The sequence below is a fragment of the Vidua macroura genome, chromosome Z (genome assembly GCF_024509145.1).
Source record: "Vidua macroura isolate BioBank_ID:100142 chromosome Z, ASM2450914v1, whole genome shotgun sequence".
Classification (NCBI taxonomy): Eukaryota; Metazoa; Chordata; class Aves; order Passeriformes; family Viduidae; genus Vidua; species Vidua macroura.
Genome location: NC_071611.1, coordinates 24,549,513 through 24,567,997, shown reverse-complemented (window position 1 = coordinate 24,567,997; position 18,485 = coordinate 24,549,513). Strand labels below are relative to the sequence as shown.

The 18,485-nt window shown below is 38.3% G+C and overlaps 2 protein-coding genes across 3 annotated transcripts in view; one reads left to right on the top strand and one right to left on the bottom strand.

The window, feature by feature from the left end:
* The first annotated feature begins 5,140 nt into the window (after positions 1–5,140).
* Positions 5,141–7,623, top strand: TMEM252 (transmembrane protein 252). Its single transcript, XM_054002771.1, has 2 exons — positions 5,141–5,478; positions 7,293–7,623. Exons 1-2 carry the CDS (start codon positions 5,204–5,206, stop codon positions 7,621–7,623), a joined length of 606 nt encoding a protein of 201 aa, XP_053858746.1. The 5' UTR covers positions 5,141–5,203.
* Positions 7,624–14,163: 6,540 nt separating this feature from the next.
* Positions 14,164–18,485, bottom strand: part of PGM5 (phosphoglucomutase 5) — a 69,652-nt gene continuing 65,330 nt past the window's right edge. For both annotated transcript variants that reach the window (XM_054002766.1, XM_054002769.1), the window contains exon 11: positions 14,164–15,709. In XM_054002766.1, coding sequence (XP_053858741.1) covers positions 15,620–15,709 — 90 coding nt within the window. In that variant the 3' untranslated portion in view covers positions 14,164–15,619. The remainder of the gene's footprint in view (positions 15,710–18,485) is intronic.

Sequence of the window (18,485 nt, the reverse complement as noted above, 5' to 3'; positions counted from 1 at the left end):
ATGATTGGAATTCTGCCCAAATCCTCACACATGAAATGGTGGAATACACATCTTTCTGTAAAATGAACGTTTCAGCTGGCACATCATCTCCAGTACTGATGCATAAACAAAAGGGACTTTGTCTCATGTACAAAGGATGCTCATTCTTTGGGGTCAAAGTTATCCATATTTGATAAGCAGTGCTGTAAAATTGTTTCCTATTCAGAAGTCATGCAGATGAAACTGTGCTGGAGGCACCACAAACAGCTGGAACAGAACAGAATGGAGAGGATGGCCCTGCACAGCCTCTAATCTGCTCAGCCAGGCTGTCACTTTGTTTACCCACAGCTCTGATCCTTATGCTTAGGTAAACAGACACCAAAACCTTCTGTTTTGTGGGCTTGGTTGTTCTTTTTTGGTTTGGGTTTTCTTTCATTTTAAAATTTCACTGTACACATGATAACTTGTTTAACTCTTAATTCCACAGAAAGAAGCATAATGCTTGATTCAATAGATGTTCACATGCAATTCATAGCTTTCCCAAGCTTCTGGATATCAGACAAGGTATTTTAAAATATGTGAACATGAGACAAATAAGCATGCCAAAGCCTGTATTTTCATTGCCAGAGCCTTTCACTATATCTGCTTGCTAAGAGAAAAAGAAGAGCAGTGTCTACTGTATTTTTTTTTCTGACACAGATAGCATTCTGGTTTTGACATATATAAATTAAAAGGGAAGGCCTCAGATGTCTTGATAATCCATTATGTTCATTTCAAAGTTTTACAAAAATGTACAATTCTGATAGCTATATCAATAAATAGCCTGACAGACCACAGATAATTCCATATTCATTAGGGAACAATTCCATTTATGTGTAATTTTTTCTGACTAGCCAGTTCACATAATCACTTTAAACTATTTAAAATGTTAAAGCTTTAAACTATTAAACTTTGAATTATTGTTAGTTATCACAATTGTTGTCAAACTTCCTGATATATCATTCTTTTACTAAATAACTAAAACAATAAAATTTGTAAAGAATACCTGGGAAAAAAGAATATTTGAATCACCAAAAATAAAGTTTAAATGTTTGTTACAATATAATTTGTTAAACCTCAAAATTTTTGCAATGATTTTAAAACTTAGTATCTTAATTCTCCTTATTTTAAGTATTTATTGCTGTTTTCTGTTACTGTATCTGGAGTAAACTATTCTCAACCGTTTGGGGAAATCTCTCAATAAAAAATCCTGCAGTGTATTATTTTCAATCCAATTAGTTAATTTCTGCTCTTTTTAAGTATTTTTAGAATGAATTTTACCCAGTTTCCTTTATGAAATTCAATTATTCATTCTCAAATAGGAGCCACACCTCCTAAAATTGCAATACCTTCGGACACAAAGAGTAGCCCTGGCTGTGTTCATGCATCTTGTTTTGCCTAGGCATCACCACATTCTCAGACTGGAAACTTATCTGTGAAATATGATTTTGATGTTCATATTGCATCGACTCTCAGTCATTCTTAAACTTTTCTATGCTCTCAAAACTGTCACTAATTCAGGTATGATTTAGAATAGAGACTGCATCTGCAGAGCCCATTACCTCAGATACATATTTTTAAGGAATACTGGAATTGCTAAAGAAACCCATTGTCAAATCTGCTCTGAATTATTGACAACAACATAAAAAATTGTTTGAGTGAGTTTTTACAATAAATTATGTCAGCTAAGGGTGCTAAAGAGTTACAGAAGAAAAAATCAAAACTGGTGTAAATTCAGAGTTTTAATTTTATTAAAAATAATTAATTTCAGACCAGAGTAAAACATATAATCTTCAAATTTCTGGTAAAATATCACTTTTTAGTAGCAAATGTGACTTCTAATATGGCATTATCTTATATCATGCATGTACTGTGATATGCAGCTGGCACTAACACACCCCAAGTATTTGCATTAAACGGTCTATTTTTAAATTTTCTGATTATCAAATTTTCCATTTTATTAGTAGTTTAAAATAAGTTTGTGTTTCTCAACTCTCATAAAAATGTGTATGATATCACAAATTTCTTTTTGAGTAGCAGCGTAACTCTAGAAACTGGTTTGTTGAAGCCTTACATGTTTCAACAGGATACAAGATAAGCAGTGACCTTTCTAAGTGAAACACAAATTGCCAAACAATCGCAATCGTAAAATCATCCAGTGGAACACCCCTTAAGTTCATCTTCAATCAGACTTCCTAAGAACTGCTTTTTCTCCATCTGGACTGCTACCTTTTGACCTTGGTCTGCAGCCAATTCTGCTCAGTAACCTTTACACCATGTTAGTTATTCCCTTTTCCCACCTGATCTCATTAGAAGCAGCTTTCTTCCTGTTTTGTAAGAGAAATAGGAAATCTGCTCATCCAGTCTGATGCAGTCCAAGACACTCACTGCCAATAAAACAATCAAGCTGCAAAATGTTAGGGAAATTGGAAAAGGCCAAGAATAACATTACAGAAAATCTGAAGTGATGGAAAAGAAGAAAAATAATGGAACCCTGATAATTAAGCAGCATTATGGTGCTATTGTCACATTTTTTTTTACCTTTTCCTTTATTTATCCACTGGGTGAGATACAGATGCTGTTTACAAAGATAATATACCCATAGTCTGTTGCCATAGATGAAAATGACCTCTTGGAGAAATCACCGAACTTCTGCAGCCTACAAAAAAAAAAAAAAGCCCTGCAAATCTCCAAATGCAAAACAAGAGGTAGATATATATCTTATAAAAGGGGCTCCTATGTATGTTGTCTTCTCTCACAGCGTTGCAAGGACTAACCCCTCGTTGTCTGTGACCCCCACCCTCAGCTGCTGGGCAGTGCTGAGCTAGCTATTCTCTGGTCAGAGCACCTTGCAGCCCCTCCAGAGGCCTACTCCCACCCCATGGTGGATTCTGCCTTCGCCATCCTCTGGAGCCAGCAGCTGCCATTGACAGGTGTTGCTTGCTTCTCTTTCATTTCTTAGTGTTGTCAGGGAACTGGCTGGCAGAGAAAATTAGGGTTTTTTTGGCTAAAGATTATCCTGCTATCCGGTTCTTCCCTCTAAGTGAGGTGTAACTTAGTCACTGGCTTTTGATTCTTCTGAGAATTATAATATGTATTTAATCTTTTTAATTTCCTCATTAAGGATTTTTTCAGACTATGCTTTTTTATTTCTTTTCCTAGTAGAGGAAGGGAGTGTATTTGAATTCTTAATTTTTTTTTTCACATAGAGAGAATACAATTTTCCATCCAGGTTTCCCTGTAATATTTAACTAATCTTTTATCAGCACAGATATGATGCTATAATGTTCCAGGTAAAAATTTAAATGACCAAACAGGCAAGTGACTACAGAAAACAAGAAGTAAAAATCATTTTTATCAACATCATTCTTTCATAAATACCATCATGTAGCAGAAGGAGTAACATTATAGCAGATGTGAATTATATTAATTAACTAAACTTTAGGTAGCAGTCATTAATAACTCAGTACTTCTACTTAGGTGAGTTAAGATCTGAAACATCAAAAAACCCAGAAGTGATAAAAAGTATTTTGTAAAATAAAGTATGTTTAACAGATATGCAGAAAGTAGAAATTATACAGAAAAAAAGATTATTGTAAATTCAGCTGTATCTGTTAACCTGGGGGAAAACAAATGGAAGGAAGAGCATTCCTTAATATTTGAAACAACAGAGCATGAAGCAAAGGTGTCCTGGTAAACAGTCCTGCAGCAGAAGGAAGATGAACTGGTGGACTTCATATTAGGCAAGACAGATGTAAATTACTTGACTTTTGAAACAGTTTATTTTAATGTGTTTCGGTCACACTACACTTTTGCAGTTACATTTCTGAAAGAGTAGCTGTTGCTGTTGAGTGGGCATTCAGCAGCACTGACTCTACCATTTCACTGTGCTCCACCTGCCTTTCATGTTCTCAGCTCCATTCACATCTTCCCTGCACGAATTCCTACCCTCAACACGTGGCTTTACCCTCCTGGTTATTGATTTCTCTGTCATAACCGGGCCATCTCTTTCAAAGACCTGAATTTGGTGAAGCCAGTGCCTAAAATAACAGTTTTCCCTGACCAACGCCCCACCTCATCCCTGAGAAGCATGCTCTTGCCTATATGCTGAATGGCAACTCACATTAGTGGGAATCTGTTCCACTTTATGTCTTTTCCACTGAAGCAGGTCTTTTCAGGGTAGCAATCTGCTTGTTGTGTCACCAGCTGCTTTTGCAGTTGAATTTTTTGCTGTTTTTGCAACTTGAACCTTACAAGCCAGTATAGGGAGGTGTGAGCTGGCTGTTGTAATACCCATCCAATAATAACCACAGAAGTTAGGCAGCGGAAGAGAAAACTGAGAGTGCTCGTCAGAACCCAGCATATATTTGGGGTAACTCCACGTCTAGGAAACTGCTCAGTAAGAAATATATTGCCTTCTGCTGCTTCTTCTGGGAGCTCATAGACATCCCTCAAGGCTGCCTTGTGTCCCAGTCTGAGGTGCTGGACTCCTTTATGGACTACATAGGTCATGCAAGTGCTTCATGTCAGCTTCCTAGGCTCTTGGGACCAAGGTACTGGATGGCAACATGTAGTGCTTAGAGAAGTAAATCCTTTGTTGAGCCTAGATTGACACCTGCCAGACATTAATATTCTTTAGTGCTACCTTATCTTATCAAGAGACAAAAGGTGAGATGACATCCTCCATCAGAGAACAGCAGTTTTTACCTATGCCTATTTCCCTCCCATGTCAATGTCTGCATTTATATGAAGCATATTTTCCCTTCAAACTTTTAATGGGCATTTATGAACAGAATCTTTGTTGGTTGTTGGTTGTTTTTTCTTTTAAAGTCAAGTCAAATTTAACAAATACCGGTCTCACTTATAAGCAATGAAGTGTAGAAACCACTGCAAATCATGCAATGGAGGGAGCAGTCCAAGTTTACACTCCAGAGATTACAGTGGCAAAGGGATGGTTCAGGAAGCTTCCTTCCTAAAGTAGGTAAAAGGTTACAAATTAATCTCAAAAGAGTTTATAAGTCTCCAAAGAGTTAATGAGTAGGTTAAAACTGCTTGCTTCTCTTAATTGTCAACAGCGCAGTTGGTCCTGTAGCATATAAAGTACCCATACATGAATAGAAGTACAGCAGAGAGAGCCAGCAAACAAACAGCAGACAGGAACAAAGTGCTGTGTCTTCTTCAAAAGATGCCAAAAGGTCTTTTTACATTCATTCGTCTTCTTATGCTTTTACTCAGTTTCTCTACTGTTTGCCTGGGAGTACTTTGCATGTCCACAAATTCCTCCATGTGCAGATGTGGAAACAACAAGCTAGTATTTTATTGCCTGTTAGCTTTGGGGCTCTGCCTCCTTGTTACTGGCATTTTCTGGAGCACTTTCCATGAAGTCCTGAAATACAGGGCCCTTGGCATCTTCATTCGAAATCCCAGCCACAGAGAACCACATGTCTGCACCATAGACAGGTATGTGTTGCAGATGAATTGGGAGGGAGGGATGCTATTTTTTAAACATACCTTGAAAAGAAAGAAGCAATACAAGGTTTTTACAAAATGCAAATCCTATAGCCATTTTATTATTTTTCTGTGGAGAGAACTGTAGTCTCAAATTTTATTTGCTAGAGCAAGCAACAATGTGCAAACAGCCAGTCATGCAAACAATACCTAAGGTAAGATATACTACGTGAAACAGAGAAAGTTTCAGATTTTCCAAAGCTGCCAAAGCCATGCATGGAGGCAGCAGGTGCAGTTATTCCAACTTCATGCAGGAGCATACTGAGTTCCATCTCAGCAGACAATTTAAGATGCTGCTGTGGGGTAGATGCTCATGTAGGTCACCAAAGTTGAGGTATGCAGGGGGCCTCCGCTCATTCTTATGGCTCCTGCTTACATTTTATTGTCTAATTGTCCCCCTGATTTAAAAACCTCACAAAATTCAACCAGGCTAAGTACAAGGTTCTGCATCTGGGTTGGTGCAAATCGAAGCACAAGCAATAGAGAATGGTTTGAGAGCAGGCCTGGAGAGAAGAACCTAGTGGGGGGTTGATGAAGTAGGTCAATGTGACCAAGCAATGTGCACTTGCACCCCAGAAAGCCGAATGTGTCCTGGGCTACATCTAAAGAAGTGTGACTAACAGGTTGAGGGAGGGGATTCTGCTCTTTGGCTGTGTCTTTGTGAGTCCCCACCTGGAGAATTTGATCCAGATCTGGTGTCCTTGGCACAGAAAGGGCATGGACCTGCTACAGTGGGTCCAGAAGAGCGCCATGAAGATGATCAGGGGAATGGAACTCTTCTCCTGTGATGACAGGCTGAGAGAGCTGGAGTTATTCAGCCCCCGAGAAGGTTCCAGTGAGTCTACAGCACCCTATGTTCATGAAGGGAACTTATAGGAAAGATGGACAGGGACTTCAAAAAAGAACATGGAGTTACAGGACAAGGGGGATGGTTTCAAATGGAGAAAGGTTATGTTTATATTAGATATTAGGGAAAAAATGCTTCACTGTGAGGGTGGTGAGGCACTGGAGCAGGTTGCCCAGAGAAATTGTGGCTGCCCCATCCCTGGAAGTGTTCAAGGCAAGGTTGGATGGACAACCTGGTCTAGTGGAAGGTGGCCCTGCCCATTGCAGGAACTGAATGATCATTAAGGTCCCTTCCCAAAACATTCTGTGACCCTATGATTTTGTTCTTAACCAAGTATGATGCTTTGAAAGAGAGAGTCTCTTAAACTGCAGTAGGCCTGGCAAAACTCTGTAAGATGGTCACTGAATAAAAGTTTCTTTTCCTGGACTGTTGTGGAAACCATACTAGAAACACTGACAATGGGTGCTCTAAAGGCACTATAAAAGCAATATTCAGTAAATTTTGGTTAGATAAGCAGCAACATACCAAATTTATTATAAAACTGTGGAAAACAATGGTTATTGCAATAATAAATAACTTTGAACACTGATCCCATTCTTCTTCCAAATTAAACTTTTCTGTCACTTGTTAAAATACTCACAATCATGAGTGTTTGTATGCCATGGTTGGGAATTTTCATGGGGAAGGCTTGTCTTTTTAGAATTCTGTGTTTTAATAAAACATTCTGTACAAAGACAAGGCAAATGATACCAGTTATGCCTACATTTTATATTAATGTATTTCATTCTTTAAACACACTTAGATGTCTGTTTACAGTTAAAGCTTCATCTAAATTTTGGAAATATGACAGATGAAGCATCTAACCAAGCTCTGTGAGATAAATCACACTTCACCATGATATGTTTTTTTCTTATTTTAGGCCTGACTTCTATCCTCCCTCTTATGAAGACAGCATAGATCCTGAAAAACTGGTCTCCCCACTGTCATTTGCCTCCACACTAAAACAGCAAGAATTCATCAATATTCCTCTGTTTCCATACAGTGAAAGCAGTGCAGGGTTTGTCAGTGAAACAAATGAGCAGGAACAGCCACCACCATACACATTATCTCTGGAGCAGCAGCAAACAGCTGGCCAAGACCCAAATCCCAGAAGCGGGTTAAATTCTCATATATTCATGCAAGAAATCAGTTGCCAGGAGGACACAGATTTCCAGAGGATCTCAGGAAGAGCAACACCTGTCAAAACATGAGAGACAGGCAGCCAGTAAAATCCTTCATCTGCAGAGCAGGGAAAAGTGGAAGAAGATTTGTGTCAGTGATTCCTAATAGTACCACTATTTAAGGTGAAATTGCAGAGGAAAAACATTGATCATTTGTGACTTAGAGTGGAGTTGGAGGGGATATGTAAAAGTGCTAAGTATTTCAAATTAGAATAAATCTCCAGAGAAACAGAAATGCTCAGGCTTGTCTAGTAGAAGTCACCATCTCTGGCAATAGAAGTTTCTTACACTGCAAGATAAATGAAGCATCATGGTGTTACCAATCTTGACTTGTGCTTCATAAGGAGTTTCAGAAGAAAGCTCTCATTTTTGGTTTTGAGACATTAACTGACTTGGAAAACCCATTAGCTTAGCTTTCGTTTGAAATTTGCAGATTATTTGTTGCAACTGATTACTTTTGTATTGTACGCCTTTCAAGTTATTTGTTTTATGCGGGGGTAAAAATAACTGCTGTTTTACAAGTGAATTCATGAATAAATTTTGTATTTAAAACAAATGCCTTGTATTTGCTTATATGATACAAGGTGCCCATGATTCAGGATAAGGGCACAATAAAATACACCACCTAGCTGCCAAACAGAGGGCTCTGGTTATGCTTACATCTTCTCATAGGGAACTATCAATTGCAGGAGGAAAAATCATCTCTGATTCCTCTGAACCAAATCTCAGAGCAATTGCTTCTGTCACAGCTTACTCAAGACTGTGGAAACTGAAAAAGGAACCTCATACCCTGTTTCTGACACAAGTGGCTTCATAATTACACAACGAACACCAGAAAAAGGACAGGCTTGGACTCATTCTTCTGTTACATGTATCCTTCCTCCCACAAAATCACTGAGGCAAATTTGCATCCAGGCCACTGTCATCTATAATTCCAAATGGCAAGAAAAATTTCATGAGGGTTCACTCAGATTTGAACTTGTAATATTTACTTTGGAGGGAGTTTTTCTTTCTGCGTTGGAAGGTTTGGATTGGAGAAGATCATTTAGTCCGAGTCTCCGTAACAAGCAGGTAGATCTTCAATTAGGTCAGGTTGGTCAGAGCACTGTTCAACCTGACCTTGAATTTTTCTAGGAATGGGCATTATTGCCTCTCTGGGCAAACTGTTCCTGGTTTTGTTACAGACCAGTGAGACAGAAAATCTATCACACTTTCCAGATATTCATGTACTGTAAGACTACAAGTTAAGCATTACAGCTGTACATGCAAGACAGGTTGGTAGCCACGGCTAAGGCCAGGGAACTGACAGTTGCCTCAATTTTGTCTTTCAAAGAATTTCATTCTTTATGGGAAGAACATATAGTTCTTCAGTTGCTGTAAGTAGAAAGGAAAGAAGAATAAAAGGGGGTGGACAAGCTACAGAGGAAGAAAACCTCTTCAGGACAAGTTGGGGATGAATAATATAGTAAAGTACCCAGGGGGAGAAAGAGTCCCTGAGAGAAACAAAAGATAAAAATATTTTTCAAAGTGCCTGAAAAGCAGCACACCACAGAGAACAATAAAAATCAGAGGAACACAACACATTATTTCAAAAACAGTTAAAGAAAGGATCTGCTTGAGTGACCTTGTTATGGCCTTACCTCCTAGCATTACCATATCCATCCCCCAAAATCTCTTGCTTCTTTACTCCAGAGTCCCAGATTCTGAAGATAGCCAGCATTATGCAAGTATTAGTGCAGGCAACAATCTCAACAGGTAAGACTGATTAATCAGAAGATATCCCACAGCAAAATCCTTGTCCTCTGCATGTTTAGGTGGGTTTTTTTGTTTGGTTGGTTGGGGGTTTTTTTTGTTTTGTTTTATTTTTTTTTGTTTGTTTTTGTTTTTGTGGTTTTTGGTTTTTTTTTTTGTTTTGGTTTTCTTTTTTTTTTTGTTTTTGTTTTTGGTTTTTTTGGGTTGTTAGTTTTTGGGTTTTTTTTGTTTTTTTGGTTTTTTTTTTCCTGTGGAAATCTAACTTTTCCACTAGGTGATATTAAAGCAAGACCAAGAGAGTGGAAAATGGCTGGGACTAGAGTTCTGTGTCATACTAAGAGCAAGTATTGCAGAAGTACCACTGAAGTTTGCTCTTGGAGTGGTTTGCTACAGGAAATGCATTCAGAGCATTTGCATATATATTTATGAACAACCAGGAAAACTTTCCTTTTCCCCAGTTCCACAAGAGTCCTGTAGTGTGCCTTTTTAGCGCCAGCCCTTTGCAGATGTTTTGAGGTCATAATGGATCCAGAAATGTGAAACTGAGGATAAATGCATCTTCAACTGCAGTATGCAATTAAGTATTTGAAACAAAAAAAGTTACTGAGATAGGGAGAATATTAATGTTAATACCTAATATTTTCATACAATTTGGTTTTAAGTTTCTCTTTTCAGCTAATGGTTATGAACTTAATGCAAAATGGCAGGGGCAATGAACTCAAAAATGTCAACAATCTTAAGGCAGCAAAAGGCTTTAAACACTTTGCTTTTGATCTTACTTAATAGCATGAATTTATCTTTGCCAAGAGTAGCAGCTGGAAATTTTACATTAAAATAAATTTTCTTTGGGCTGAAGGATATGAGCTGGTCAAACTAAAGCCTCAGAACAGAACAGATTCAGTGCATTGAGAAGCAGCTTCCTGACACTGGTGACTGAGAAGCCAATCTTGGCACTCACAACACCAGAAGGAATGTGTGGGCATGTGAAGGTTTTTGTTGCAGGGATCATGAGATGGTGAATTCAGAAATTTGAGAGGAGGGAGAATAGCAAGGAGCGGAACCAAAGTTTGCAGAGCAGACTTTACCATCTTTAGAGTTGCTTAAAAGAGTCACATGGGTTCTGGCCCTGGAGAAAAGATGAGTGTAGGATAGCTGTTTAATTTTCAAAGATCACCTCTTTTAAGCTCAAGGAATCATTCAACCCGATATGCAGAATTCAAACAAAGGGAGCAAAAGGCCTACATGGATGGCCAGAGAGCTCCTGACTAAACTTGGATATAAACAGGAAATGTAAGTGGAAGCGGGGACAGCTGAATTAGGGGGAACGCAGAGCCCTGTACAATCATGCAGGGATGAGATGAAGAAAACCAAAGCCCATCTGGAGTTGAATGAGGTGATGTTATGGGTTTAAGACCAGCTGGAAATTAAGCTCCAAAGAGCCACTTCCCTTCCCCCCACCCCCTCCAGTGAGAAAGGGACAAAAAGGGAGAGATTATGGATTGAGACAACAATTTACTGGAAAAATAGTAATAAGATAAGGAAAACAAACAGTTAACAGCAACAATACTAATAATAATATATAAAAGAGGGCGATTACCCGCCAAAAATGCTTATGGAAGTCCAACTATCCTGTTGGACTTCCATGGTTGTTACCATGGCCAGCGACATGCAGCTTTTCCTGAGACAAAGGAGAAAAATGGCGGCTGTTACTGCATCCCTGGCGGCCACATGGTTTTTCCAGAGACAAAGGAGGAAAGGCTGGACGTTACCACAGCCAATGCGGGGATTTTTGTCCTGCATCTGAGACAATGGAAAACAACGATGGATAAATCTCCCAAGCCAGTCTGCATGGCACCACTCAGACCACACCGACTGCACTACTCAGTTTGGCACTTTGCTTTCACAGGTAAAGAAGGAACAAAAATGTCTGTCCTTTCACTCTGCCTTTTCTTCTATCCAAAGCCATGCCCTCCAGTGATGACATGACTAGTATAGAATAAATCATCTGTCCACATCCATATAGCTCCAGCCTCCTAGACCTTCCCATACCTCCATCCCAGGAAATGCAAAAATAACTCTGTATGGGCTGAAACTAGGACAGATGAGAAATGTGAAGGGTAATGGGGAAATTTTCTACAGCTACATGAGTTGAAAGAGGACATAGAAAAGGCTGAGGTGCTAAATGCCTTCTTTGCCTCCATCTTTACTGATAAAAGCAGCCTTCAGAAATTTTAGGCCTTTGAGACTAGAGGAAAAATATAGAGCAAGGAAGACTTACCTTGGATGAACCAAAAAAAAGTCAGGAAGTACTTGAAAAAATAGGACATACACACATTCATGGAATGACTCAGGATGGCACACACAGAGTTGAAGAACCTGAGTTGTGCTATTGCAAGCTACCTCTATTGCCTTTGAAAGATTGTGGCTGAAGTGAAGTCGTCCCTGAGGTAAGAGAGTAAATATCACTTCTGTCCCTGAAAGAAGGAGGATCCAGAGAGTTATAGGCTGGTCAGCCTTACTTTAGTTCCTGGGAGGTGATGGAATAGCCAATGCTAGAAATCCTTGCCAAGACAAAGACAAGAAAGTAATTAGGATCAGGAAGGATTTATGAAAGGTAAATTGTGCTTAACCAACTTGACGACCTTCTACAATACTGAAGTTAAACAAAGGGAAGTCCTGCCCTTGCGGATGAACAAACCCAGACACCAACACATGCTGGGGCCAGTGGGCTGGAAAAGAGCTACACAGAGAAGGATCTGGGGGTCACGTGCTTAACAAAAAATTGTCAACTCACCAGCAACTCACCTGCACAGCGAAGACAGCAACTGACATCCTGAGCTGCACCAGGAAAAACAGCAGGAGCAGCTGGAGGAATGTGATCCTTTCCCTCTGCTGAGCACTGGTACAGTTAAGATACATCTGGAGTGCTAGGTCCAGGTCTGAGCTTCCCAAGCACAAAACAGACATGGACATTACAGAATACCTCCAGCAAAGGACCATAAGGAAAAAGGGACTGGAAAATTTGTTATATGATGATACACTGAGAGAGCTGGGAGTGCTTAGTCTGGAGAAGAGAAGGCTCTTGAAGGATCTTACTGATTTCTAGAAATATTTGTTGGGAAAAAACGTGTATGGACCAAGGTTCTTCTCAGTGATGAGACAAGAGGCAATGGGCACAAACTCAATGGTGTGAAATTCCATCTGAACACTCCAGAAGGTTTTGCTGTTTGGTTTTTGGTTTTGGCCTTTTTTTTGAGGTTTTTGTTTTGGTTTGGTTTGGTTTTTTGCACTATGGAAGCAGTCAATCACTTGTACAGTTTGCCCAGAGAAGTTCTGGCATCTCAGCCTTTGGAGATAATTAAAACCAATTACACATGGTCCTGGGCAGCCTCCTCTACCTGACTCCGCTGTGAGCTGGAGCTGAGACATAGGTGATTTTAGTCCTGATGAACTAGATGGCCTCTTCCAACCTTGAGGATTCTGTGATCCTGTGGTTCAGGTGAGTAGTATATTGCCTTTCAAACTGTCTCTGAACACAGAAAATATGAGGGTTTAGGAAACAGAATGATCCAAATAAATGTTAGTGCAATCACAGCTGAATAATACAGGAATCTTGCAACTTCCAGACTTGAGGAAGCTGCTAATTAAACAATAGCACAAAAGGGTGTGGGTCTCTGTCACAGTGCCTAGACACTGTGGTAAAATGAGCAGTATTAATAATAGTTTTCTCTCTACTAAATGTATGGTCTGGTTTTAGGAGCTCTGCATCTTTTTGTAAGTTCAAAAAATTGCTTTTTTCCACACATTCATCTCTCACATTAATAATGAAAGGACCTCAAGAAATGCAGCACACTCCCATGAGACTGTGGCTACAGTCCTCTCCCACACACATCAGATAAAAAGAGCTGTACTTGAGCCTTACAAAGTTTTATTCATCTTCTTGCAGAGAAAAGCAGTTAACTGGTGGAAAATACCAGTAACATTTTATCAGTATCACCCATCACCATAAAAAAGTGATGGTGAGCGGATTTCGGGTTAGGCTACTTCTGCAAGTCTGCTGTTTGACAGCTATTCAAAACCAGACTCAAACAACCCTTTTCTGAAACAGCCCTTTTCTCCATTTCCCTACACAGGTACAACTAATGTTTCTCCAGCCCAGGACAAAGTCAATACAGAGATTTTAAAACATGCCCTTTGTTTATGATGACTGCCTTAATGAAAGTAGACTGCCATCTACTGCAGCTCTAGTGACAGCTTTCTGATAAAAGCACAAATATTCTTCAGTCTTCATCTGTTCTTGAGTCTTCCCACTGCATCCTGAATGACAGCTGGCTTCAGTATATTTTACTTTTCAAACTGCATTCTAATTTCAGAAAAGCTTGGCAAATGGGATAAACAGCTAGTTCACTGTGTGATCAAAAATAATTTCATTGTCAGAGAATGTGTAAGAAATTTTAGAAATTTTAGTGGACTGACTTTCAGAATGTTCTTTCACGCAACCCGGTACTTTGAACGGTCATAATCCAGAATGTGTCTATGCTTGACCCTGTGTGATCTACTAGTTAGGAGATTATCCTGCACCTAGAGAAGTTTACTCCCTAATAAATATAAAATATTATATAAACAAGGTTTCTGTAAGATAATTGCTCTAACATTATCAAGCAGATGTCCAAACTGTGTGAGAATGTCATGGTCATATAAAAGAAAAATCTTTACAAAAAGAACTAAAGTCTTAAAATCTCTTTTGGTTTATAACAACACTTAATGGTACGGTAGGAGAACATACCTCATTTGTTTAGAGTCAATTAAGTAATAATGTAATTGTAATAAAGGCAACTTTATTAGGATGCTTGAAAGTGCAGGGTGTCTTGTCCACAATTATGTAATAAGACAGATATACAGCATTACTCTTTATTGTATAGTAAGTGCTAAAGCCATTTTCTGACAAGAGTGTTGAAAGAAATTTAAACAGTTTTCTTTGCTGCAATATTATATAAATTGTACTAAAATTTGACAACCACAATTAATTGAAATACACTGCAAAGAGGCAAGCTGCATAAAGCCACCTTGACGAACAATACAAGTGATCACACCGTTTCCAAGGAAGCAAAGCTTTCAAGCAAATCACATGCATAAAGTGTTTGTGTTCTTTTTCAGAGCACAGTATTATAGCTAGAACTACTGTATCATTTCAGGCAGAAAAATGCTGATGTCCATATCCCCAACAGCCTTCTCAGATCTATGCCGGGAACATCTCTTGCACTCCCCAAATTTTTATTGCGTGATCCACTGTTACCAAGAATCTAATAGAAACCATGTCCAGAGGGTGAATCAGACTAGTATTTCTTTTCAATTGATTAGGGTTTAATTCCCTCTCACTCACTTGGTTTGTGGTAAGTGGAGAATAAGTATTCCAAAGACTTAAAAAAACTTCTGTAACTCCTTAAGGAATTTGTGAACTTGCAGAGATTATCTTTCAAACACAGTAAGCACCAGTATCATCTCCTGACATGAGGAGTATTATGGAAGACAGTCAGATTCCATACCCGACATATTGCTGGAAGGACAAAATCAGCTTTATAGAACAAATGCCTCCTTTTGGAGGAAAACAACCAAAGAGTCAAAAAATAAGGAAAATCTAAAGGCACAAGTCACATTGATATGTTTTAAAAGCAGGGATAAAAATGTATGGAATAACCCCATCTTTGGGCACAAGTGTAAGTGTGTATACAACACTGCTGTCAGCGTGCATCTGTGAGCAACAGGAGAGGCCTGAGAGGAGGCATGGAGCCAGGGGAGGAAATACACCCCATGCAAAGCTTAGTACATGGCACTGTGATTCAGACACGCCCTGTACACCTCTTCAGAAACCTACCAGAAGATGACAAGAATCCCAAACAATACTCACCAAGCATGCCTTTGCTTTGCAACTCCTCCCTCTCTCCACCTTACTGAGATTTCTTCAACTTTTATCATAGCATTCAAAACCAAGCAGTTGTCATTTTCGGCTACATTACTGACAACATTTGAATGTTAAGGCCTCTTTCTTTGGTTATACTGTTATCAGAAATTATGATACTGCAGGTAAAACAAGTCAATACACTATTGAATTTAGAGATCAATGCTAATGATTACACTTAATGTTATATTGAATTTTTCTTCCCACCTAACTTTTAATATCATACAAGGCACAAATGGCTAACAAGTTTTAACAAGGTTATGTCTCTTCCTTGCTGCTCCTCTTTTGGCCCTGGCTTAACAATCTTCCGTGGCTTCAAGTGATGACAGTGGGTCCCTTTCGTCCTGTCCTCTCATGAATCTGAGATATTTTCAGTGCAATTGCTATAAGAGGACTCAGCACGGCCTAAAGATGAAGAAATACATTGAATTACATAAAATAGAAATATCAAAATACATCTTACATTTATAAATCCTTCTTTTAACTGCACAATTATACAATAATAACAGTAAATAACAATATCAAAAACTGGCACAGCTATGGTGTTGATTGCTGCTATACTTGACGCAATGAAGTATCATGCTTAGCATATGTTTTGTGAAGTCTTACATTGAGTACACCTAAGCTACGAAGAAAAGAGAAACAGTAAATATATGCTGTACTGATCACTCTTTGTGTAACAGGAAATGTGGAGCTCTTTGAAATCTGCAGTACAAAACAACCCAGAAATAAGAGAGGTAGACTTGTTTCTATTCTGATGAGGGGAAACCAAACAGATATTTTCTTCCTAAATACACTTAATATGTGAAGCTTAGGGTCAAAAGGTACTGTAACAACTAACTACCTTAACAGAATTCACAGAAGTGTGTTTTGACTAATACTACATGCAACTGTATTAATAGGATAAATTCCAAAAGAACAGCAAGAACTTTCAAGTTTCAGGCTGCAGGCTTTATTAAATAGCCATTTATAAGCCTGAATGGGTGAGTACAGATGACAGCTATGACAATACCACATGAAAATCAAGTAAAATACAATTTTTAAAGTGGCAATTGGATTTTCTTTCAGTTCATTAAATGATTCACAAAGATAAAATGGCAGAAGTGAGTTTTGTGTGAAAACTTTCTTTTCAGAGACTCATATGTTTGGTTACCAAACTAATTCTTTGACCCCTAGAGATTTTCTACAGCTGTCCCTTTCAAATAAACTAATTCCAACTTCACATACATTAGGTTTGAGAATCAAATGAAACAGAACAGTAATTCTGGAGAGCTGAAATTTACAGATACCTTTTTTTATAAGCCTGTATAATCAATACTTTGAATCTGTTTCAGCCACCTGTCAGTTTCTGACAGGATGAGGTGTTTGCTTTATTTATGCAGTCAGACAGTTAAATCAAAAGAGTGGAGAGACTAACTGTGCAAGCAGAGTCATGGAATAACACCATGAATGCCATTGGTGTCAAGTGAGTTTATGATTAAGCTCAGTTATGCACAAGCGTGAGCAGTCTGACATGTTATTGTTAAAAAGCTCCATATTTGTAGATATCTATCTACTGAATAATCACTGAGGCAGAACACAAGTCTAGTAAAGTCAAACATACTTAGAGAAGATTAATATGAGGAGCACAAATTCACATCTGTGAGAAAATGCTGCAAAAGTAAATATTAAAATGTGCAAATTTATAAGGTCTGGATGAGACTAAAGCATTTGAAGTTCTCCAGCACTCCTCTAAGAAACCTCTTCCTTATTTAATATAAAAAGTACAAGAAAAATTGAAAAGCAACTCTCCTGACCCGCTTTACTGGACCCTACTTTTTTAGGCAAAAAATGCACTCTGAATTAAAAAAAAAATCCACAAGCAACACTTTACACAATGTTGGAACAAAATATGGAATCAAATGAGTTTATTTGACACCCATTTACAAAAGCAATTTAGCTTGCCAAATGATTCCAATTACTACTAAGTATTCTGCTTGTTGCAATCATGCTTCTCACCAGAGAAAGTCCTTTTTTAATTCTGTCTTTCCACACTTCAATTTATTTTTTACACTTTCTTCATCCAAAATATGTAAAAAAGGCAAAAGTGCATCATATATGGAATAGCAAGAACAGGACAGAATAACAGGATACTAGGACTACATATGCCTTTTAAAAATTCCTTTACCTCTGCCATGAATAGTTTACATTTCAGTTGCAAGAGATAAATCTCAACCAACAATCATTTATCACTAATATTCCTCTAGAAAGACTTCTATATCTCAAGGAGATAGTTTTAAAAAGCATTCTTTATTGGTTCTGTCTACTTGAGAAATTGTAAAACTTTACTATTGACATTTCAGCTCTAAGTGACAAGTGAAATTACTCTGGATGTTAAATAGCCCATTTATTCTTGGCAACTGTTTAGGACATATGGCATGTTACCCTTTAGATAAAATACAAGAATTGAAAATTAACAGAACTAACTTAAACAGAATCTTGCTTTAGTAATTACAGATAGTAGTTATATCTCAAAAAAATAACGGGGATGAATGATTACAAGAAAATAAATCAAGCAAGCAAGATATCTAACATCGGGCAAATACAGATTAAAAGCCTTTTCCCTAGAAATAATGTTGTTCCCCCACAACATCCTTCTTTCTTGACTGGAGAAAGATGGACTCAGTGGACTCTCCACAGCACTGGTGGTGTTCATTTGATTCAGTTGAGAAGAACACCTTCCACAGAAAAAAAAAGGAAACTGACCTCTCTAGTCATGTGCATGGTCTGCCTGTTAACTTACACGGAATTACAATAAAGGTCAAGAAGCCAGTTGTTCTGCCTCTGGCAATAGAGGGCAGACATGAGAGGTGAAATAAACAGAAGGAAAATGGAAACCAAGTGGACCATGAAGACATCTGTGTTCGCAAAAGATTACTTCTTTTCTAGTATATCCAAAGAACTTTGAGGGAAGATGAGTTTTAACTATCAGATTAACTAATTTCCTTGATTTGAGGAATATTTGATAATTAGTGTCTCATGATTTATTTCCTTTACAGTCCCAGTTGATTTAAAATTTCTTCACTCTGTAATGTGACTTTGGGAAGAATCTGAAGCTAAATTACCTGAATAGCACAAACATGCTGCATTATCTAAGAGTGTGTTCAAACAGATGTAAATCTCCACATTCCATGTGTCCTCT